Source organism: Phaseolus vulgaris, chromosome 1 (assembly GCF_000499845.2).
Source record: "Phaseolus vulgaris cultivar G19833 chromosome 1, P. vulgaris v2.0, whole genome shotgun sequence".
In the NCBI taxonomy this organism is placed as follows: domain Eukaryota; kingdom Viridiplantae; phylum Streptophyta; class Magnoliopsida; order Fabales; family Fabaceae; genus Phaseolus; species Phaseolus vulgaris.
In genome coordinates, this window is record NC_023759.2 from 50718269 (window position 1) to 50741110 (window position 22842).

Consider the following 22842-nt stretch of genomic DNA (forward strand, 5'->3'; position numbering starts at 1 on the left):
ACTATAGAATAAAAATAATAATATTTTAATGAAAAAATAGTTAAAAGTTCAAATAAATATTAAAAACGTTTATAGTTATAAGTTCAAATTAACTTTTAGAATAATAAGTAAAAACCTTTTATAAAATTAATTATAGCTTTTCTTGCACCAAAATCAATTATAGTTTATAAAATAGTGATTTTATTTTTCCTTTTTCTATAAATATTTTTCAACAGAATTATCCGAAAAGCTTAAAAAAAAGTTACTGACTGTCGGTTCCTTTGTTTTTTTTTTGTGTTTTTTTTTTCGTATTTGAGGCATTTAAAAGATTATCTTTCAACCAAATCAACGATACTTCGTTTATAATTCTGCAAGCACCAGCAATTAATTTTAATAAAATCAAACAAGGAAAGTGTTATTTAAACTTGAAAGATTAATTAAATATAAACATATAATGAATAATATATTTTTGCAAATAATCCTGAAATTTTGATATATTTAATAGATAAATTGCATTTAAAAACCCCATGTAGTCTTATTCATAGATAAGTGAGATTATCTATAAATGTATTTTTATTTTACTTTTAAAGAAAAAATGAAAGGAAATTAATTAAAAATAATTGTAGATTTGAATCAAAAGTCTATCTATTACTTTAATTCATATGAAATGATTGAGTTCAGAATTTGGCTTCTCTAAGAAAAATCTATTTCACCTCTTTAAATATGAAAATGACACTTGTTAAATACAAATTAATTGAACAAAAATATAAAATAATCATGATATTTAATAGTGTTTTGTGTAATTTTAACATGCAACCATACAAAAATTTAAAATTAGTAAAATATATATTATTTTTTATCTGAAAATGAAATATTAACAGCTTAAAAGTAATTTTAGTTTTGTAAAACTTAAAATGACTTATATATGCAAAAAAAATCGTATTTGTTTATGTATTAGTGTTTAGTTTAATATTATAAAATGCACACTTCTTGGTTGTCTTGATGATTCATCTTAGTCTAATATTTTATTTTTTAAAATGCTATGATATTTTTATTTGATGCAATACTAGTTGCATAATATTTTTCTATTAAAGGGATGCCTCACATTTTTGTTTTCTATTAATGAAATCAAGCAATTGACATATTAACATTTTTATTATATTTTGTGAATGGCCAATACAAGACAAATTATTTTATTTTATTCATTTTTGCTGCCATTGGCTATGAAATCTTTGGCAAAACATGTTTTTTTTGCCTTGAGGCCATCATTCATCGTTATTTTTTGGATATTTTTTTTACAAATGGTGTAGTTATATTTTGATTTTTTTGAAATAGATAAAAAAAATATTTTGAAATTGAGTAAATCATACCTGTTAAGTATGATTTTAGTAAAATTTGATATAATTGAAGTCAGAATTTTTGTGTATAATTTTAGTTTAATATAATTAAAGTCATGATCATCAAATATAACTTGAAAGTAATACGAAGAAACATAAAAGAAATAACAATCAAATTAATTAAAACAACATATTATTATACGATACTTCAACATCAAAACAAAAAGGTGAATGAAATTTATTTGATGGAACAAGTTAGTTCCATCAAATATGAATCAATAATAATTTACATATTTTAATTTGATTTAGTCACCAAAGTTTTCAAATAACAAATGCACCCATGATCATGATAACAATATCTTGATGACTTGCTAGTTTTTTTGCGAAGTTCTTTCACCCATTTGAAATTCATCACAGTTTTTCCAAATTTATTCTTACCAGCTTCATCCTTGTTCTTTTTCTTGTCTTTATTTGATGTCGGAGACGGATCTGGGTTGTTGTCCCATTGATCAGCCCACGACATGCCAGAATCCATGTTTTTCGTTATGATATCTTGATAAGGAAAAAAATTTCACATGCAATAAGGGACATTTTATACTTGTCATTGGCTTATAAATCTCGAAGGACGTGAATCCTCTCATTTCCAATGAATCAATGTGTATTTTTGGTAAAAAGATAATTAAGGTGAGTGGTTTTATATGGAGCACAATGTGTCTAAATTTAAACTAAGTTGTTAAAATATTTATCGTTTTTTCATCCAAGTTGTATATACTGTCTTTACATCATGTTGTATCTATTGTCTTTATATCAATGTTGTGTTGAGGGTGAGACGTAACCTAATCAAAAGTTATTATTTTACTATCCTACATAAAACAAGAAACACAAATAACGTGTGTTTGCCCCATGTAAAAATAAAATCAAAAGGTGATTCTATGATTGAACTTTAGATTTATTCTTTGATAAACTACTAAAAATATTTACGATAAATTTGTTACCAATATTTATTGAGTATTTTTTTCATTAAAATATCATTAAATAATTCATCGTCTCGCATTCAAGTTCATTTGTTTCGTTTAAAATCTTGTCAAGTAACCACTCATACAAAGTCAACGCCTTAATCACATGGGACAACCCCTTTTTGTCATGCTCAACATTGTTCCATCCAGTGAGATTCACATGTTTTTTTCGTCATTATAAGAAGGGTCCTCTTAAGAGTATTGAAGAGTGATATTCATTATAGATATAACTTCCTCTCAACACTCTTTTTCCTTTCCAAAAAATCATTATTTACACAATTTTGGGTGAGCACATCATAAACTAGTTCATCACCTCCTATTAAAGTTGTTTTTCACGATCTCAGACAAAAATATGGTTTACCATTTCAATCCTAAAGAAAACACAATTTAATTGACAGTAAAAACTTATAATTTGACATAAAAGATAATACTTAAGGACACATTTATATTAAAAATGTATTAAAGTATATGTTATTCATCACCTTAATAACTTAGTAGACTAAATTGAATATTTACTTACAAAGCAACATTATCTTCTTACACACCCTAACCCAATCATTCACAAAATTATATTTCCTTTTAATACACTCAAACCAATATCCACAAACAACAACCTCGGTTCACAAAACAAGACATCAATCACAACAACATTTGCATTGTTAAACATAAAGAGGAAAGTGAAGCATATTTTCATAATGTGTATGGAAAACACTAAAATAACAACAAAATCATGAAAGTGATGAAAAAAATAACAACATAATTTTCATGTAGAGAAGATGAAGTTTTAAGTACTTAACTTATAAATAGTACTTTGTACCATATCCACCTATTGTATTTATGAATTTTCTCACGACAATAAATGTATGTGAAAGAAAAGAGTGTTTATTTCACACTAAAGGGTGAACTTGAAATATTTGGTAAAGAATATCGTCTTACACAAAATCTAAATGTGATTTTTGTTTACACATAATAAATTTTTGAATTTAATATTTTAAAAGTGAAAATTTTATATTTAATTTATTATTTTTTATTACACAAATACTTAAATAAAAATATAAACAAAAAAAACTTGATTAAAAAAAGATAATGAAAAATACCCAAGAGCAAGTGATCACATTTTAAAACATCCCTCCACAAAAAAATTCAAATAAATTTGTTTAACATGTAAAGGAAAAAAAATATTTCGTATAAATTTATAAAGATAAAACAAAACACAATTTAATACTGCATACAATTTAAAATGTACTTCAAAAAAGGTTGTTTAAAACAACCATTAAGTTTAAATATAAAGACCAAGAAAGTCCAACAAAGTTAGCAGCAGATAAAGGACTTCTTTTAAGATAAATAGCGTTACGTTAGGTAAATTGATGGAAGTTGGATTTATGTGTTTAATGCATAAATTTATTTTATTTTTAGAATTAAATAAATAAAAAAATTCGAGTATCTAATAAATTCTTTTTTTAGTATTTAATATGTAATAAGTCATATATTTAATGTATACATAAGCAAGTGATGGTTAAAAAAAGATATTAAAGTCTTTCAGTTTAAAAAAATAATAAATGATATAAATTAAGTAAAAATGAGTAATTTTAAAAAATTAAATAAAATTTAGTAATAAATATGAATTATATATTACAAATTTAAAATTTATTTAAGTTTTTCTTATATCACTACAGTAAATCATTAAATTGTAATTAATTTTAGACACCAACATAATTAGTTACTATTAACTAAATTAAAAACAATTTTAATGATTAAAAAAATTATTGATATTTAAAATCATTTTTATTATTAATAAAAATCTATAAAATAATTTTAAAATTGTTATCTAACATTTTTTATAAGACTTTATTTAATAATATTTCAGATTTTAAATTAGTTTCAAAAAAATTAATTAAGATCAATTTAAAATCTAAAATATTAATAGCTAAACTCTGATAAATACCAATTTAAAAATTATTTTATAAATTTTGTTTAATAATAATTTTTTTTATAATTTTTAAAATAATATATAATTTAGTTAATATAATGATGAATTATTTTTTATCTATAATTTTAGTTGTTATTTAATAATTTTTTTATAATGTGTAAAAATAATTAATTAATTTAAATATATTTATAGAATTTTAGGATTTATGATTTAGTATAGTTTGTGGAAGCAAAGTCTATTCATTTTCTTGTGAAAATATCTTGTTTTAAGAGAAAAAATAGAAATAATAGTAGTATATTGTTAATTAATTAATTAATTAAATAATAATATAATAATAATTAATAGTGTTAAGAAGAGACAGACACGTTCCCTCTTCCTCATCCCCTTTCTTTCCACCGCATCCAAAAGGCTTTTACTTCACGCTGACATACACAAACACACACACAACACAAAACCCCTAACCTTCTTCTTCTTCTTCTTCACTACTTCACCACTTCAAAATTTCACCCCAAAACCCAATCCCTAACTTTTACAATTACAATTACCATTACCATAACCATCACTCTCTCTTTCTCAATCCTTCTTCTGCAACAGAATCCCTCAACTCAACAACAATTCACACTCACAGCAACGAACTCACCCAACCATGTACCTGTCGGAGAAGCCGCGCCCAATCGACTTCTACAAGGAGGAAGGCGCGCGCGACATGATGATCGAGGTCGTCTCCAACGGCGACCTCGCGCCGCCGCCGCCGCACCACCCTCCGCCGATGATCCTCGGCGAGAGCAGCGGAGAGGACCCCGAGGTGGAGATCAAAGCCCCCAAGAAGCGGGCGGAGACGTGGGTGCAGGACGAGACGCGCTCGCTCATTGGCCTCCGCCGCGAGATGGACGCGCTCTTCAACACTTCCAAGTCCAACAAGCACCTCTGGGAGCAGATATCCGCCAAGATGAGGGAGAAGGGTTTCGATCGGTCTCCCACCATGTGCACCGATAAGTGGCGCAACCTACTCAAGGAGTTCAAGAAGGCCAAGCACCAGGACCGTGGAGGGAGCGGCTCTGCCAAGATGTCGTATTACAAGGAGATTGATGAGATCCTCAGAGAGAGGAGCAAGAATGTGCAGTACAAGAGCCCCACTCCTCCGCCGAAGGTTGATTCTTTCATGCAGTTTGCTGATAAAGGTAGTAGTTAACTCGTTGTAGTGTAATTCATCACTTCTGTGAACCGTTAGGTTAGGTTAGGGATTCCTTTAATTGAATTGTGTTATGTTTGTTTTTGTTGCATGAGGTTCTGTTTAGGTTAGGAATCTGACTTTTGAGGTGAATTAGTGTGGGAGTCAAACTTGTTTTTACAATGTTGATTTAGTGATGGTCCTGTTGTCTAAAATTGTAGGGACTAAAAGGAGTAGTTTCTAGGTGTGAGGACTAAAACAGCTAAAATGAATAGTTTCTAGGTGTAAAGACTTGGTTTTGAGGCTAAAACGTGGCCGGAAATAAGTTAGTCTGAAAATTCTTCCGGAATATTAGTCACACAACCTTTGTAAGCAAATTGCTTGTGAAGCTGCATCTCTAAGTTTAGCAGGGAGTGGGGATGTTTGATATCTGTTTTGGATACTTTTTTATGGTTTGTTTTGTTTAAAAGAGATTGTGTAAGTGACTTTGGTCAAAACTGGACATTCTGGAATTTCTCAAATTTGACAAATTTTGTAATGAAACCGAGATAAACAAAAAACACAACCTAAAATTCCCAAGCAAGAATGCTTAAAAGAGATAATGTGGGGAAAAACGTAACTGGGGAAACCTAAATTCCGTACTTGTAATGTAACTGCTAAATGGATTGCATTTTCCAAAATCCGACAAATTTAGACCAAAATAATGGCACTTTGGTTTAAAATTGCTGGCACGTGGTGATTGATTTTTATGCATTTAGCCTTCAGCTATCTATGTTTCTTTATGAAACACAAATTTTGAAGCAGTAAAGAAGAAGCTTTCAATTGTCCTGTATAAGTTTAGGAAATGTGATTGGAAATCACGTTTATTTGTTGGTTGAAAGCCTTATCCTTAAGTTGTGAGCATCAGCTTATATCCATGGATAGCTTGATAGCTGTCTATTTTTTACATATGGCAGTATAAATCTCAACAATTTGAAAGTGGGGTTTAATTCCTATCCAGTACTAAACTACCACTTTGGATATCTGTTGAGTTTATAATTTCACCCATTTCATCTTTAGGAACAATAGTTTAATGGTTATCTTGCTCTACAGGTATTGATGATACTAGCATCTCTTTTGGACCTGTAGAAGGTATGTCATTATAATCCAGCTTTCAGCTGCCTACTCACTCTGTATTGTTTTTTACTCTATCATTTCGAATTTCATAACTCATGACCGGGGGGTGTTTAATTCCTTGTGCCGTTTTGGTTTAGTATATACACAATATCCAACATAAATGATGAAATTTTACCTTGGAAGAGTTTGTTGAAATGATAATTCAAATGTTGTACTCTTCAGTATAGATATAATTTACTAGGAACTCTTTCTGTTAATGTGTGGCCAGATAATTTTTTCTCCACATGGTGGTAAAAATTATTCTTGTTGCTTAATGCTTATCATTTATCAGTTTCACTTAATTATAATCTCTAGTACAGTACTCAAATAATGCGATGAAGTACTCATACTCCTTCTTACTACGCATGACCAGATAAGCATGTAATTGTATGTTGGGAGGAAGTATTCATAGCTTATTGCTTAGCATTATCATTTTTTTCTATAGTCTGTTGTCTACATTTTGCTGCATTTCAATGGCCAAAATTAGTATTTTCAACATTTTAGAGTGATGATTTAGGGTCTGTTTACTTTGAGCAAAATGTTTTTTTTTTTGTCACGTTGAGTGAAAACAATTTTGTTATTAAAAATGAGAATGGGAAATGAAAACAAAAGTAAACAAGCACTTAACTTTTCAGGAGAGGGAGTCTCTAATAAAGAATTTAAATATGCATTTTATCTCCTTTACCATAATTTTTGCTACTTCATTTACCATAATTCTCAAATACTTGGCATATAGCTACTGGAAGACCAACACTCAATCTTGAGAGAAGTTTGGATCATGATGGACATCCTCTTGCCATTACCACAGCTGATGCTGTTGCAGCTAGTGGAGTCCCTCCTTGGAATTGGAGAGAGACTTCTGGAAATGGTAAGTTATGTAAAGCTTCATAGTTTGATGCATACTTGCTCACTCACCAATGAAAGAGAAAATGTCTGCGAAATAGAAGTTAATGTGTCTTTGTAAATGTACACTGTTTGTGACAGCAGCTTTGGCTAATTTTTGGAAAATGTTGTAGAACCTAAAAAACATGGTAAAATAAATGTAGTTATTTCAGGCCTCAAGATATGGAATCAATTAGATTCAGTCCCCTCATCTTTAGCTTAATTGCTATCTTATTTATGCAATCAATTCTTCCTACTTTGGCAGGTGGAGAAAGTCAGTCATGTTGTGGAAGGGTTATATCAGTTAAATGGGGTGATTATACAAGACGAATAGGTATTGACGGCACTCCAGAAGCCATCAAAGAGGCAATCAGGGCTGCTTTTAGGTTGAGAACTAAGCGCACATTTTGGTTGGAGGATGAAGACCAGATCATCCGAAGTATTGACCGTGAAATGCCTATAGGAAGTTACACTCTTCACCTGGATGAAGGTTAGATTCACTTTATTCCTCTAATTATTGTCGTGATATGTACACATTTAATGTTTTTATTTAATTTTAATGTCTAGGAGCTTTACTCATTTGATGCAGTGCAGTTTTTGAAGTTCATATGTTGGTTTTGCTATGTTGTTAAAACCGGACTGGTCCAACTGGTAAACTGGTTTAATATCTGGTACACTAAAACCATAAAACGGGTTTTCAATTGAACCAGTAAAATATCGCTTCATAGCTGGACAACAATTTTTTTAAAAAGAAAAAAAATATTTTCTGAATGCTATTTTTATTTTTCCCTTAAAAATAAAAAATATAAAGTATTTTTTCATTTTCTTTTGTTATTTTTAAGGAATATTATCATGCAGGGTTGAACCTTAGATATTATGATATATTTGATTTTTATGTGTATTTTGAATTTTAAAATCTTGTAATATTTTTTAGTTTTTAGTATTATCTATCAAGTCATGATGTTATATATATATATCTAATTATAATTGCAGGAATGGCCATTAAATTATGTCTGTATGATGAGTCCGAGCATCTTCCTGTGCATACTGAAGACAAGGTATTTTACACTGAAAATGATTACCGTGATTTTCTGACCCGCCGGGGTTGGGTATGTTTAAGAGAATTTGACGGATATAGAAATATTGACAACTTGGATGATCTTCGACCTGGTGCCATATATCGTGGTGTGAGTTGAAACTTGACAGAAAGTAGATGATGGTATGATCAAATTCTGTGGAGAACTATGGTGGCCACTGTTCAGGTTTTTTTTATATATGTGCGATACTAACCTGGAATTGTATTAGTTTTACTTTCGATAATGCTGTTTATAGTTTTTTGATAGGAAAATTAACTAGCCCCTCTGCACAAAGTGCCCTTCACATGTCTGTAAATATGCATTTGCAGTGAGGACATATTGTTGTCTAGATTTTTTAATGGATCATTTTCATCTCATATTTTGCTATATACTTCTTCTACTTCTCTGTACCTATATCTTTGACACTTGCAATAACTATTAACTTCAACTTAAATCAGATTATTTTTTGTTTGGAAATTATTACTTGCCAGGTGTATCAAAGTTTCTACATGCCAAAATCTTGATTGATATTGCATCTGAAGGGACGCAAAAAAGTGTTACCACCAGTGTTATGAAAATTTGTCACCACATGAAGGCAATTTCTTCCTGCACCATATCATTTTTTTAAAAATTCCAAAATCATCCTTATTCTCGGAATAATAAATATAATTCAAAACTAAAAAATACATTCTAAAAAAAAATCCAGAACACAAAACTGGAATGCGAAAAGAATTTCTGGAATTCAAAAATTCAAATTCCGAATATTTCTAGAAGTATTTTTTATCCACACCTTTTCTTAGATTAGACTATTTTCGTCATTTTTAAGGATATTTTTGTCATTTCCAATAGCAGGTTAATAGCAGGTTGCGGTATTAGAATTGATTTGGTAAGGGAGAATTTGGCCCACATGAATTGTAAAGACCGGTTAATTCAGTTAATGGTCACACTTTGGTCATCTTCTTTTAAGAAATAATATTTTTTGTAATATCTAAATTTAAAATTATCATAATAACTAACGTATAAAGAAAAAATAAAGTGTATTCTTATAAATATTCAAAATGCCATAGTAAAATAACTAATATCTAATTTTCTTCTCTAATAAAAATCTATAAATAAAAAAGTAAACAATACAATATTATAGTATAGTGTGTGATAAAATATTAACTCGAACGAATTACTGTTTTTTTATTGACTCAGTCCGGATAATAACGAGGTTCGTATGGATTGTTTCATAACTATGTTAGTGCATATATTCATCTTAACAGTAGTAACTTTAATAAAAAATGTAAAGTTAATATAATTTTAAAATATTTTAGTCCTTATATGAATAAAATTATTTTTCATAATTTAAAGAAAAATGAAATATTATTATTATTTCTTATTTTAGCTTGATAAGAATGAGTTCTTAGTCTTACATATCTTCATAGGTAACAGAGAACAAAATTAGGCAATTCTTTAGATAAAATATCAGTTTTAGTTTAATGTTTTAAACAAATTTTTGAAATTTCAAAACATTGGATTTGATATTCTTTGGTTAGTTAAACTTGATTTTTTTTATTCCATAGGTGACAAAACTACAGAGGACTTGACAAATGTAGAATTTTTTAAAAATAATTTAATTAATATTTTTATAATCATAAACTGGGCAATTAATAAAGTTATAAATTTGAATATTAAGTTATTATCATATTTTTCATAAAATATCAAATAATGATAGGTAATCTATCAGATATTAAAAATGTATATTAAAATGAATAAAAAATAATAATTCATGATAGTTAATTGTTAAAATATATAAATTCGTTTATTTATTATCTTATCAGGAAATAGTATATTGGTTTAACTTATTATAAAGGTATTTATGGAATTATAAAAGTTATAAGGTGCTCCAAGAAAATATGAGTTGCAGGAAGCAACAGCCTACTTTTTTCTCCTTGTCAAATCTGTTTTCCCTTTCCTTATTTTAAAAAAATTAGTTGTCACTTTACATAGTTTATTTTTTCCCTCTAACTTTATTTTAAAATGCCATTAAAAGTACGTTTTTAAAAGTACCTTCGCATCACTAACCCACTTTACTTTACTTACTCTGCTTTTCTTCTATTCTAAATAAATACAATTAAAAGTACGTTTTTAAACAAGTTAGGTAAATGTAAAATTTTAAAAAGATTATTTATTTCTTTATAAATTAACTTGTAATTATTTTCAAATTCATTTCGTTTCTTTCTGCATTTTGAACGCTTATAAGAAACTTTTTATCCATACTTTCTAAATTTCCCAAACTTCTGTCTCTGATGGGATTAGAGTTAGCTTTGGAAGTATTTATCAATAAATTTAACTCAAAATACTTCATGGAATGATTAAAAAAACAATTCAACATCTCAACATATTTACATGAAGTATTTGGCTGCAACCTCATTTGCTATGACATGCCACTTAGATGCATAGTTTCAACAACCAGAATGATTAATTATTTTATAAGACTGAAATGATTGATGAATCCAATCCAGCCTTCTGAAGAACAGGGAGAATTCTTGCAGCCACAACAAGTGAAACACAGAGGGGAGGATTAATACTACCTACTAGTTTGACACACACAGCACTACGGACAAACAACAATGTGAATAGAAAATTCACTGCAAGACCTGAGAACGACCAAAAGCTGAAGCTGAACAGAGATAGGGACTCATCTACTCTTCATCCCATTCGTCATTCTTGTATGATACCAGTGTGTCAACCTTGTGAATCTGTATAGCCAAAACAAAAAATGAGTCAAATAAATTAAGCAAACTAAACCAAGTATGTGAGTCAAGTTCTGTGGATCCAAATTCACCTTAGTATCGAAGGAATGCAATTTCACCATTTGTGGATTTGCAATAAGTTTTGGATCACTCTCAATCCAAGTGAATGGAACTGCCACATCTGTGTCAGTGTACGCTAACACATCAAAAACACCTGAAAGAAGATAGCCATGCTCAGCTAGGAGATAAAAGAAACTTTGAATGAATAATAAGAAGATGAAAAGCAGAAAGAGATGCAACTCATTCACATAAACATTGCGTGATTCTTACAAGGTTCGTCCAGGCAAGGCAAATAGGTGATACTTGAAGCAATCTGCCTCATAATAGCTTGTATCTCTCTCATGATTTCTTTGTCACTCTTTTCTCTCGAGATACTGAAAATTGAAACACAAAGAAAAGCATAAACCAAGGGTGGAATTTTATTTAGCATGAGTAGGCCCTGCGTACATGAACATTGTGCAGTAAACACTTAATGAACATTGTGCAGTAAACACTTAATGAACATTGTGCAGTAAACACTTAACGATTAAGAAGTTAAGACCAAATTGGGCACATTAGTTTTTGGAGAAGTACGATGAGAGAGTTAATTTAAAGCTCAAATACATAAGTTAGTTTTAACTTACAAGAGAAACCCAGTTTATTCAGGAGTGTTTTGAGCAATGTGAAGTTTATTTACACTAAACAAGACATTAGTTATGTTGTTACCCACCCCTTCTCAACAACTTCACCGTCAGTCTCAATGCTGAAGTTCCATCTTTCAAGCACTTCACTGGTGGCCTTGCTCATTATAACAAGGACCACCCTCTGCAACTTGCCAGCCTCAAGCCATTCTTTTCAACATTCAAAAGCAATGGTCAACAACAATACCACAACTGAACTACCACTAAACCAATAAGAAAAAAAATAAGTAAATCTTAGCAGTGACTCAAAAATGTAAACCCTTTCTTAAAATAAAATTTTAGATATTCCCAGTTACAGTTAATACTATGAACAATTTAATCCAAAAACAATAATCCCCAATAAACCAATGAATTGATTCAATTCCTCCACAGCACCTAAGAGATGGAGAGAACCACAACAGAAAGAACAAATCAGTAGTTACCAGAAAGCTGAGCAGTTAGATTGGTCATAAAGGATTTGACACCCTCATCTTCAGTGAGCAACATGGGAAGCCCGTATTTCTTCACCTTCACAAAACTTTCTTCTGGATAAACTCCACGGTTGTAGAGAATGCTGATCAAATTCCCATGTGAACGAACTTAAAATTGTCACAAAAATTTCCAGCCAAATACATGAATTGAAATGTGAAAAACAAAGCTGAAAAAATTGCAGAACACGGGGTTCAAACCTGTTGGCAGCATATCCTGATTTGAAAAATCACCAACAAAAAACTCAGACACGAGTTCATCGATTGCAAAATACACTAAATATGCAAAACAGAGAGAAGGGATTAATACCGAAGAACTCGCTAACGATTGCTGCGGAACCACGAAGAGTGATTATGTCTTTCGCAACTGTTCTTGCAGCCATTCCCTTTCTTCGGTGCGTAATTTCCAACAAAGAGAAAACGTTAAAAAGTTTTAGACTTTGAGATCGGTGATTGCGCGGTGAAGCAAAATGAGAACGATTTTTTTATCTGGTGAGCGGAGTGAACTGGTTTGAAAAAGGGGAAAAAGATGGCAATAAATTAGGGATTGGAAGTGGAAAAGAAACTTGATGGGGAAGCACCATAACGGCTAGTTTCAATTTTTTTATTTTTTTTTTGGGAGTGGCTTGTTATTGGGCCTTTATTGATCCATGGTGGCAACGCCGTTATTGTTTAAAAAAATTCAATTTAACGGTCATGTGAAAGGAATTTGCCTTTTGAGATTCCCGATCCCATTCATTTTGAGTGCAACTCCACGTGTATTTACATTACAAATACAGAAATAATATAAAAATAGATCACAAAATTATAAGAAAGTGTATTTTTTTTTATGTATTTCAATAAAATTAGTTTTATTTTTAAATAGCAACTGATTAATATTTATTTTTATTTTATACTGAGAAACTAAAATAGTTTTAATTATAAGATGTCACTGAATAAATATTAATAATTTATTATGATTAAAATTTATTAACATTTATAATTCTTTATATAGACCGGTTTTCAATCACACAAAAATCTATTTATATAACAAGTTTTTTGAATTCTTGGAATAATCATTTATAAATTATACTCATGATAAATTTATAAGCCAGTGTATCATTTGTTAGTTATTACCATATTTTGTATACAATCATATTATAACTCTTAATACTATTATTTTAATATTTTTTTATATTATTTAATTCTAAATTTATTTTTTATTATATAAATTTATTTCTAAATTCATCCCATCAAAAAATTGTATACAATTTTAAGAGTTGTCAAACTATCATCTTCCTTCTTATTTATAAGTATATACATTGACAATCGTTATTTTTCATACAATCATGTCACAACTTCCAATACAATTATTTTAATATTCTTTTTATATTATTTAATTTTAAATTTACATTTTATTATATATATTTATTTCTAAATCCATCGCATCAATAATGGTATATAACTTTAAGGTTGTTAAACTATTATTTTTTTATTTTTATTATTGACTGAAACATTAAAAAACAATAGCAGCATGAGCATGAAAATTGAAGGGAAGTGATGAAGATGATTGTGGAAATGTAAAGTATATAGGTTTATATTATTAGGTAAATTGAATCCATCAAGAAATTACACCATCATAGAAGAACATGTTGGCAAGAAAATGGAAATATCATTGTCTTACTACTCCTCAATTCCCAAAAATTTTATATCTCTGAAATGAATTCGAAAGATGGAACAGAAAAGTTGGGATTTGATCTAGTTGGATGGCTCAGAGAAGAAGTTGTTGACTGATGGCATAATCTGAGGGTTCTTGCCACGAACATACTTCCTCAAGCTATGTTCTGAATATTTCTCTCCCTCCTCAAAGTTCTCAAGAATTCCAGCAGCTCTGTTCTGCTTGGTCACCCTGAAACCATGATCAAATTCAATAAGATACAGCTCAAGAAATATATACTCGTATCTCGGTTAAGAAGTGAATTTTAAACTTAATTAGTCGATTTATAAGGTGAGATTTAATCTACTTATAAAAAATTAAATATCTTAATCAATGTGTGATCTCCAACACATCCTTTGACGTCTTGACGTGACAATATATGTTATGCATGATTCGATAATGGTCTGATAGCGGATAACACGATAGGTCAAACAAACTTTTTTTTGTTATAGACTTTTAAATGAGTCGGATACTATGGTAAAATAAAAAGTATACTTTAAACTTAACAAGTTTATAAAATCAACCTAAAAGGTTAGTTTTGCAGCACTTAAAAAAAATGAAATATCATAATCTCTAGTCGATAATAGAAGAACATTAATTGAAAGATTTTGATGAAATTGAGACAAATTTTATTACCAAAACAAAGTTGTGTAAGTCATAAGAATGTGTCACGAATTTTGTGGTTTTTTTTTTGTGTAATTACTCTAAACTACAATTATGTCACCATTTTGTTACATTAAAATTGCATCACGTTTTTCACAAAACTTGTCCTAATTTTCCTGGAAATCTTTAATGAAACATTGAATTTGAAGATGAAAAGTCAAAACAAATTTATTGAAAATCTCATATCAATTAAAAATTAAAATTTTTCATAAAAAAAACGAAGAGAGAAGAAATAAAATGGAATAGTGCAGATATATGAGAGATGCATACCTAACTTCGGGATTGGTGGTTATATTCCTGACAAGTTGCATACCGCAGATACCAACAGCCACACCAACAGCAGCGAAGAGTGGGTATACCTATTCCATATAACAACATTCAAAATCAAAACAAAAACCCCTTTACTATATCATCATCACCCTCTTAATCAAAACCTTAATTACTGTAAAAAAAATTAGCAGATTAATCTATCTAATCATAGGATAAATCAGTCTCATGCCACTGATATGTTCAAAAGGTGCACCAGTTTAATAAATCATTACATTACTAGTGCTGTTCTTCCATCAGAGATAATCATTCCCTTAATTAAGTGAACCAACCAAAACTTTAAAAGTGATTTAAGAATAATGCATAAAAACACACTCAATTATGAGTATAAGTCTGTTTACATAACATGGTTAGAATTAATCACTCCACTCAAGATATTGTCGTTTTAGAGGTCAGACCTCTATTATGATTTTGTTCTTAAAAATTGTAAACGTCAGTTTATATATACATTTCTTTCTTAAAATCGTGATGGAGATACAATCTCTAAAACAAAGAACACCTTAAATACAAAATTTCAATGATAATTGATCATAACGATAAATAGGAAGATAAAGAAATAGAAGGAAGAGAAAAGAACCTCAGGTTTCAACCATCTGTTGGCTGCCATGTTGAGAAGAGAAGGTGCAGAAAAGAGAAACTAAAACAAAGAGAAAAACAGAAAAGAGGCTCTGCTTCCAAGGAAACTTATTAAACTGAATGAGGAATGAGGAATGTTGAACTCGTTTATATGTGTGAATGCGATGCCAAAATCGTGCCTTTTTTATGGTTAATGCAATAACCCTACAAATTTGTAACCTTTGTGGCTACCAAATTCAGAGAATTGGTCAACACCGACTAATTAAAATTACTTGTTTTTCTTGATTTTGAAGTGAACCAATGGTTGGCTTCCTACTTTCATGCTTCAATTTTGGACCTTCCTTTTAAGAATATTATTATTTCTTTTCCATTTTTCAAATCTAGTTTTCTTTTAGAACCGAATTCCTAAATTTGTATTATGTCGCATGGACATTGACACAAACACAAATATGCCATGAACACTGATATGACATAAATATTGATACGGACATGAAAATATGTATAATATCTAAAATGTAAGATATATGGACACAAGTCTATATATTATATAATTATAAATTATACAAATTTGCAATAAAGATTTATATGTATAAGTATGTTTCAATTGTTTTAATAGAAAAATATTTGTCATGACTAGTTCAAAATGATTTTTTATTTATTTTTATAATCATAATAAAAATTTATATAATAAAATTTTATTTTATTTTAAATTATGTATTTTTTATTTTTAAAATTATGTTAAAATTATACTAAAATTATCAAAAATTCAACAAATATATTTTGAATTAGACATTTTATTGATACATATCATACAAGTGTCTTACAAGTATCAATATCCGATACATATATTCAATCCGTGTATTGAATTAAAAAGACGTGTAAAGAGTCAAAGTATAACTTTTTTTGAACAATACATTTTCTTTCATTTTTATTTTATTTTCTGAAAGCATAAAAGTAGAACATTCTAAATATGCATGCGTGAGTAGCAAGGTGGAAGAATCGTACTTGAATACGCTCTCTTTGTATGACCATGAACAAGATGTGAAAAATATCATGCCATGTATTTTAAATATTTTTATAACTGGCGTGATCGAAGTGTTTTTAATATTTATTTTATTAGAGAATGCATGTATTTTATTTTTTAATATTTTACCTTATTTGTGTATCCGTATTTTTTAATATCTAACAACTTTATGTATTTATATTTTAAATATATATTAAATAGCAAATGCACATTATTTTATGATAAAATAAACAAAAATAGGAATACACAAACACTGTTAAATATTAAAAAACTGGATACACATACATATTTTTAAATATTAAAAAATGCAGACATATAGAGATTATCGAATGTTGATACAAAGATATTGTTAAATATTAAAGAATGCAGATACAATGATGTTGTCAAATATTAAAAAATACAAATACATATATACGTTTATGATAAAATTAAAAAATACGAATATACAAACATAATTATGTTTTTCTAATAAATAATAATAATAACATTGATAATATTAATAATAATGATATTAATAAGATTAATAGTATTAATAAACATTGGTTACGAACTTATTTAGGGTTTTATTTTCGTATGTAATTTTCTCAAACATCACATACAATTTTGTTTTCATATGTAATGTGTCTAAGTTTCAAAGATCACCTAGATGCCCCTCAAACTCCACCTAAAGTTCCAAAAATCGGTAATAAAAATTATGGGACCTCAGACAGGTAAACGAAATCCAAACTTAAATTTTGAAAGTTGGGATAATCTTCCAATTCAAAGGAAGAGGATGATATACACAAAATTTACTATAATGGGTATGATGTAGGTAGTTCGATTTTGAAAGATTGAATTAGGCTAAAAGTCTACCTCTAATTGTTGTAAATATTCATTAAATAATAATGCACATTTACAACAATTGGAAGTAGACTTGCAGCCTAGTTCCACCTTTCAAAATCCGACTTCTTTGCATCATACTCATCATAAAAAATTATGTAAATTTTTTTATGTAATGTTTGGACATATTACATAAAAAAAAAATTGTAAGTAATGTCTACTAATACTTTTATTATTGTTAATATTAATAATAATGTTATTGTTAGTATTATTTATTATAAATAATTTATCACTATTATTATTATTAAATATTAATATCAATATTTAATGTCTCTTGGCATTACATACAATTCTATTTTTGTATGTAATGTGCTCAAGCTTCAAAGGTCTTATAGATGCCACCCAAACTCCACCTGAAATCCCATAAATCGCTAATAAGAATTTCTAGACTTTAGCTTGGTCACGTAGACAGAACAAATCAGAAATTTCTGATTTCTTCTACCTATGTGACCAAGCTTAACTCCATAAATTCTTATGAACGTTTTATGGGATTTCATGTGGAGTATGAGGGGAATCTATATGAGCTTTGAAACCTAGACACATTACATAGAAAGATAAATTCGTATGTAATGCTTAGACACTTTACATACAAATTTATTATATGTAATGTTTGGAGATATTACATACAAAAACAATTTTGTAACTAATGACTACTAATACTTTTATTATTATTAATATTAATAATAACGTTATAGTTAGTATTATTTATTATAAATAATTTATCACTATTATTATTATTAAATATTAATATCAATATTTAATGTCTCTTGGCATTACATACAATTCTATTTTTGTATGCAGTGTGCTCAAGCTTCAAAGGTTTTATATATGTCACCCAAACTCCACCTGAAATCCCATAAATCGCTAATAAGAATTTCTAGACTTTAGCTTGGTTACGTAGACAGAAAAAAATCAAAAATTTCTGATTTCTTCTACCTATGTGACCAAGCTTAACTCCAGAAATTCTTATGAACGTTTTATGGGATTTCATGTGGAGTATGAGGGGAATCTATATGAGCTTTGAAACCTATACACATTACATAGAAAGATAAATTCGTATGTAATGCTTAGACACTTTACATACAAATTTATTATATGTAATGTTTGGAGATATTACATACAAAAACAATTTTGTAACTAATGACTACTAATACTTTTATTATTAATAATATTAATAATAATGTTATTGTTAGTATTATTTATTATAAATAATTTATCACTATTATTATTATTAAATATTAATATCAATATTTAATGTCTTCTGGCATTGCATACAATCCTATTTGTGTATGTAGTGTGCTCAAGCTTCAAAGGTCTTCTAGATGCCACTCCAACTCCAAATGAAATCTCTTAAATCGCTAATAAGAATTTCTGCACTTAGCTTGGTCATATAGACAGAAAAAATCAGAATTTTCTGATTTCTTCTACCTATGTGACCAAGCTAAGTGCAAAAATTCTTATGAACGGTTTATGAGATTTCATGTGAAGTCCGAGGGGAATCTAGAAGACATTTGAAACCTAGACACATTACATACAAAGATAAATTCACATGTAATGCTTATGCACTTTACATACATATTTTTGTATGTAATGTTTTACGTATTACATACAAAAACAAATTTGTAAGTAATGTCTACTAATACTTTATCATTATTAATATTAATAATAATGGTATTGTTGGTATTATCTATTATAAATAATTTATCATTATCATTATTATTAAATATTAATATTAATATTGATAATAATACTAATAATAATACATTAATAATAAGATATTTTTGTTTTGAAAAAAAATGTTATTTTGAAAGCAATGAATTAGAATAAATGCATTATTATATATAAATTTTAATAATTAAAATAATTTAAAAAGTGCATTTATATAATTTTTTTTTCTCAAATTTGAAAGTTTGGTTTTATCGCGATTAATCATCTTAGTATTCCATTATTTTAAAAATCAATTTTCTACTCAAAAATATTAATTATCAATAAATTACAAAATAAAAATATATATGTAATATATGTATATGGACAATTATGATTCAGGTTTAGATTTTCATTAAACCCTAAAATATCTATTATGCAATAAATAGAAATGAATGGAATGACAAGGTTTTGGTATTTATAAAGAAAAAAATTTAGAATAATTTATTTTGATTTATAAATTCAAGAACCGTGTTCTTACCTGGATTTGCAACGTTGTGTTGAATTGAGGGTTCTTTCTTCTTGCACCTAACAAATTTCTTCCTGCACCCTAATAACTTTGTGTTGAATTGATGGTTCTTTCTTTTTGCACCCAAACAAATTTCTTCCTGCACCCTAACAACGTTGTGTTGAATTGAGATTCTTTCTTCTTGCACCCTAAGAAATGTCTTCTTGCACCCATCATTTTCAAGAAAAAGACTGTTTTACTCCTTTTAAAATTGACATTCGGATTGTTCTTTGGAGAATATTTTAAAAAACGATATTTCAGAATGATTTTTTGTCTTTCAGATTTTCTATTCCGAAATTCAAGAATCACCCAAAACTATAAAAGAATAATTTTGATATTTTAAAGAATGGAGGGGTGCAGAAAGGAAACTATAGGAGTGCAGAAAGAAAGTACCTGGATTGAGTTAGACTCTTCCTTCTTCTTCTTCTTCTCATTCTCAAAGCTAGCAATAAGATGGGTGCAAAAAGAAAAAAACTTTGCCTTCTCTTTGAGAAAGTTAAAATGAATTACGTTTAAAATGTACCTAATGTTCCTGTTAAATAGCTCAATATATTTATCTTATATTTTATTTTGAGATATTCTTGTTGTTATTGGAATAATAAAATAACCTGAAAATCTGAGTTTGTTACCAAAATAAATACAGTTTGTTTTAATTTACAGGTAATATAATGAGAGATTCGGATAACAGACCAAAGATTTGATCAAGATTACAATTTAAAAAAAAAAGTGCGGGATAAGTTATTTTTATTTGAAAATAAGGGAACCAAAATCGTATATTGAAAACAATAGAAAATCAAAATTATATTTAAGTATTCATTACAAATAAAATATAAGATATATTTTATATTATCACGCCAGAAAAAAATTATAATCATTATAATAAATATTTATTTTTACAATTGGTACTCTAAAATCAAACTTATCATAATTTTGAATTAATTCATAGTATAACTTAAACTCACATCTTTAATGTAATTTTTTAGACTAAAATTGAATAAGTATAGTACAATATATCTTTTTATGAAAAAAGTTAAATAAATCCTGAGTTTGGGGAAAGCAAAAATAACTACTCGTTTAAGTATAAATAAATAAATTTGTTAAATCAATCAGGAAATTGAACATGGTGTCGTGGTGTAGTTGGTTATCACGTCAGTCTAACACACTGAAGGTCTCCGGTTCGAGTCCGGGCGACGCCATTGCCAAAAATTATACAATTTTTTTATTAGTTTAAAAAGAAATATTTTTTAATTTTATATTAAAATCATGTTATAATTATATTTTTTTTTTAAATTTAACATTTCACTAATACGAATTTTAGAGCAGTTCAAAATGTGTTCGTAATGTGTTTAAATGAGACCTTCTGGAAGTTTCTAGACGTTTTGAATACTAACCCTTTGCATTGCAGGGTCGTGTGAATACAAAAATAAGCCATCACACAATTCATAGTTTTAGTCCCAACACACTTGTCAAATATTGAGAAATTTGAAATTGAAAATTGTTATAAAGGAAACCCTTGTTTGACTTTGCTTCCTGCTTCATGATGGATCTAGAAAATTGTATTTGTTGACCAAATTTCCTTTATTTATTTATTTATGTTTAGTGTTTAATTGGGGATTTAGCAGTGAGTTCATGTTCCATGCCTCTCTTAGCATATAATAATGAGTTTGAAGATAAAAAAAATTAATGAGACATTCATAATTGCATCATATGGCCATTGATGATACACAGAACGTGAAGAGTGACATCAAATGGATAAATATAATAGAATGGAAACTAGTCAACCACACAAGTGAATGCTGATTCAAAGAAAAAATAAATGATAATTAAGCTATTTGATAATTAGTTATTTTTAATTTGAGTATATAGTTGTTAGCTTTACATAACAAAATGAGAGTTTATAATATACATTATCGGAATAAATAAAACTACACTAGGATTTTTGTACCCAATTATTCTATCAACAAATTTATTACTCGAAGACTTAGGTATGGAAATAGTATATTAGACATGAAAGGAAGAGAAATTTATGTTTACTAAGTTTTAAGAAGGTAATTAAAATTTCAATATTCAAACTAAACATGAAGAGGTATTGTTATAATATTTCCATTTTTTTATTGTTTTTTTTTCATTTTTATTTTTGTACCGTTATAATAGAGTTAGACATAAATAGTCTATCAGGAATGAGTATTGTTTATAGGATGATTTCTAATCATCGATTTTGAGGAGATCGGCATCTTAAATCTCTTATTGTTTTAAGGATAAAATTGACTCATCGATTTTTGGAGGTTAGTCTTTCAAGTTTTTTGTCGCTCGTGTGATGATTTATAATAATCAGTTTTGAGAAGATAACCTCTCAAATCCCTTATCTTTCGTAGAGTGATATTTACTCGTTAACTTTGAGGAGATTGACCATGCATTTTGAAATATTTGACCAAGATTCTCGATAAAAAATTTATGAAAGAACCAACTAATTCGAGACTTTTGAAAACTATTTTTCAATTCCCTGTATATTGTGAGGAAACTTTTCTCATAAAAAAAATAATAGAAAAAAAAAATCAAATTATTGGACTGATTCAACAAAGTACCATTAACTCTTTAAATATAATTATATAATTAATGTATATATTTTGTCAACTAATTAAAAATAATCAGGAATATGTATATATTGTCAACTAATTAAAAATAATCTGGAATATTTTGTTTTTCTTTTCTTGTCTGGTTCACTGTTCCACACAATCCCATAATCAACCTCCTTAAAACATTTAACACAAGCTCAAACTTCATTAAAACTATTATTTGTTATAATAAATATTCTCAAAATTGATTAACACAATTCAACATAAACATATAGAAAATATATCTGTGAACTTTTTGTCATATCAAAACATATTCTAAATATAGTGACAAAAAGAAATACCATGGCAGAAAAAAGATATCGTTTATCTGTGCTATTATTTTTAATTTGCATTTAATA

The 22842-nt window shown here is 28.2% G+C and overlaps 4 protein-coding genes and 1 non-coding gene across 5 annotated transcripts; 2 read left to right on the top strand and 3 right to left on the bottom strand.

Annotated features, from left to right (window-relative positions):
- Positions 1-1555: 1555 nt before the first annotated feature.
- On the bottom strand, positions 1556-1851 carry LOC137816268 (uncharacterized). The gene has a single exon (XM_068619346.1). The coding sequence runs from the start codon at positions 1849-1851 to the stop codon at positions 1612-1614; it is 240 nt and encodes a 79-aa protein (XP_068475447.1). The 3' UTR covers positions 1556-1611.
- A 2789-nt stretch (positions 1852-4640) lies between these two features.
- Positions 4641-8933, top strand: LOC137815221 (trihelix transcription factor GT-1-like). Its single transcript, XM_068618313.1, has 5 exons — positions 4641-5443; positions 6526-6564; positions 7325-7456; positions 7736-7960; positions 8464-8933. Exons 1-5 carry the CDS (start codon positions 4909-4911, stop codon positions 8664-8666), a joined length of 1134 nt encoding a protein of 377 aa, XP_068474414.1. The 5' UTR covers positions 4641-4908; the 3' UTR covers positions 8667-8933.
- A 1958-nt stretch (positions 8934-10891) lies between these two features.
- On the bottom strand, positions 10892-13056 carry LOC137815222 (mitotic spindle checkpoint protein MAD2). The gene is made up of 7 exons (XM_068618315.1): positions 12802-13056; positions 12693-12708; positions 12447-12577; positions 12054-12174; positions 11615-11718; positions 11377-11498; positions 10892-11290 (listed from the first exon to the last, which is right to left on the bottom strand). The coding sequence occupies exons 1-7, from the start codon at positions 12872-12874 to the stop codon at positions 11234-11236; spliced, it is 624 nt and encodes a 207-aa protein (XP_068474416.1). The 5' UTR covers positions 12875-13056; the 3' UTR covers positions 10892-11233.
- A 990-nt stretch (positions 13057-14046) lies between these two features.
- LOC137815223 (uncharacterized) lies at positions 14047-15987 on the bottom strand. The gene is made up of 3 exons (XM_068618316.1): positions 15755-15987; positions 15121-15209; positions 14047-14379 (listed from the first exon to the last, which is right to left on the bottom strand). Exons 1-3 carry the CDS (start codon positions 15782-15784, stop codon positions 14229-14231), a joined length of 270 nt encoding a protein of 89 aa, XP_068474417.1. The 5' UTR covers positions 15785-15987; the 3' UTR covers positions 14047-14228.
- Positions 15988-20990: 5003 nt separating this feature from the next.
- Positions 20991-21064, top strand: TRNAV-AAC (transfer RNA valine (anticodon AAC)). Its single transcript has one exon. It is a non-coding gene; the product is annotated as a tRNA-Val (tRNA).
- Positions 21065-22842: the final 1778 nt, after the last annotated feature.

Excerpts from the sequence above, each read along its gene's own strand:
- LOC137816268 (XM_068619346.1), bottom strand. The coding sequence starts at position 1,851 with ATGGATTCTGGCATGTCGTGGGCTGATCAATGGGACAACAACCCAGAT.
- LOC137815221 (XM_068618313.1), top strand. The coding sequence starts at position 4,909 with ATGTACCTGTCGGAGAAGCCGCGCCCAATCGACTTCTACAAGGAGGAA. Across the intron at positions 7,457-7,735 it reads GAGAGAGACTTCTGGAAATG|GTGGAGAAAGTCAGTCATGT; the intron begins GTAAGTTATGTA and ends CTACTTTGGCAG. Across the intron at positions 7,961-8,463 it reads CACTCTTCACCTGGATGAAG|GAATGGCCATTAAATTATGT; the intron begins GTTAGATTCACT and ends TTATAATTGCAG.
- LOC137815222 (XM_068618315.1), bottom strand. The coding sequence starts at position 12,874 with ATGGCTGCAAGAACAGTTGCGAAAGACATAATCACTCTTCGTGGTTCC. Across the intron at positions 11,499-11,614 it reads GCCTTGCCTGGACGAACCTT|GTGTTTTTGATGTGTTAGCG; the intron begins GTAAGAATCACG and ends ATCTTCTTTCAG. Across the intron at positions 11,291-11,376 it reads TGCATTCCTTCGATACTAAG|ATTCACAAGGTTGACACACT; the intron begins GTGAATTTGGAT and ends TTGGCTATACAG.
- LOC137815223 (XM_068618316.1), bottom strand. The coding sequence starts at position 15,784 with ATGGCAGCCAACAGATGGTTGAAACCTGAG. Across the intron at positions 15,210-15,754 it reads ACAGATGGTTGAAACCTGAG|GTATACCCACTCTTCGCTGC; the intron begins GTTCTTTTCTCT and ends TATATGGAATAG. Across the intron at positions 14,380-15,120 it reads ACCACCAATCCCGAAGTTAG|GGTGACCAAGCAGAACAGAG; the intron begins GTATGCATCTCT and ends TCATGGTTTCAG.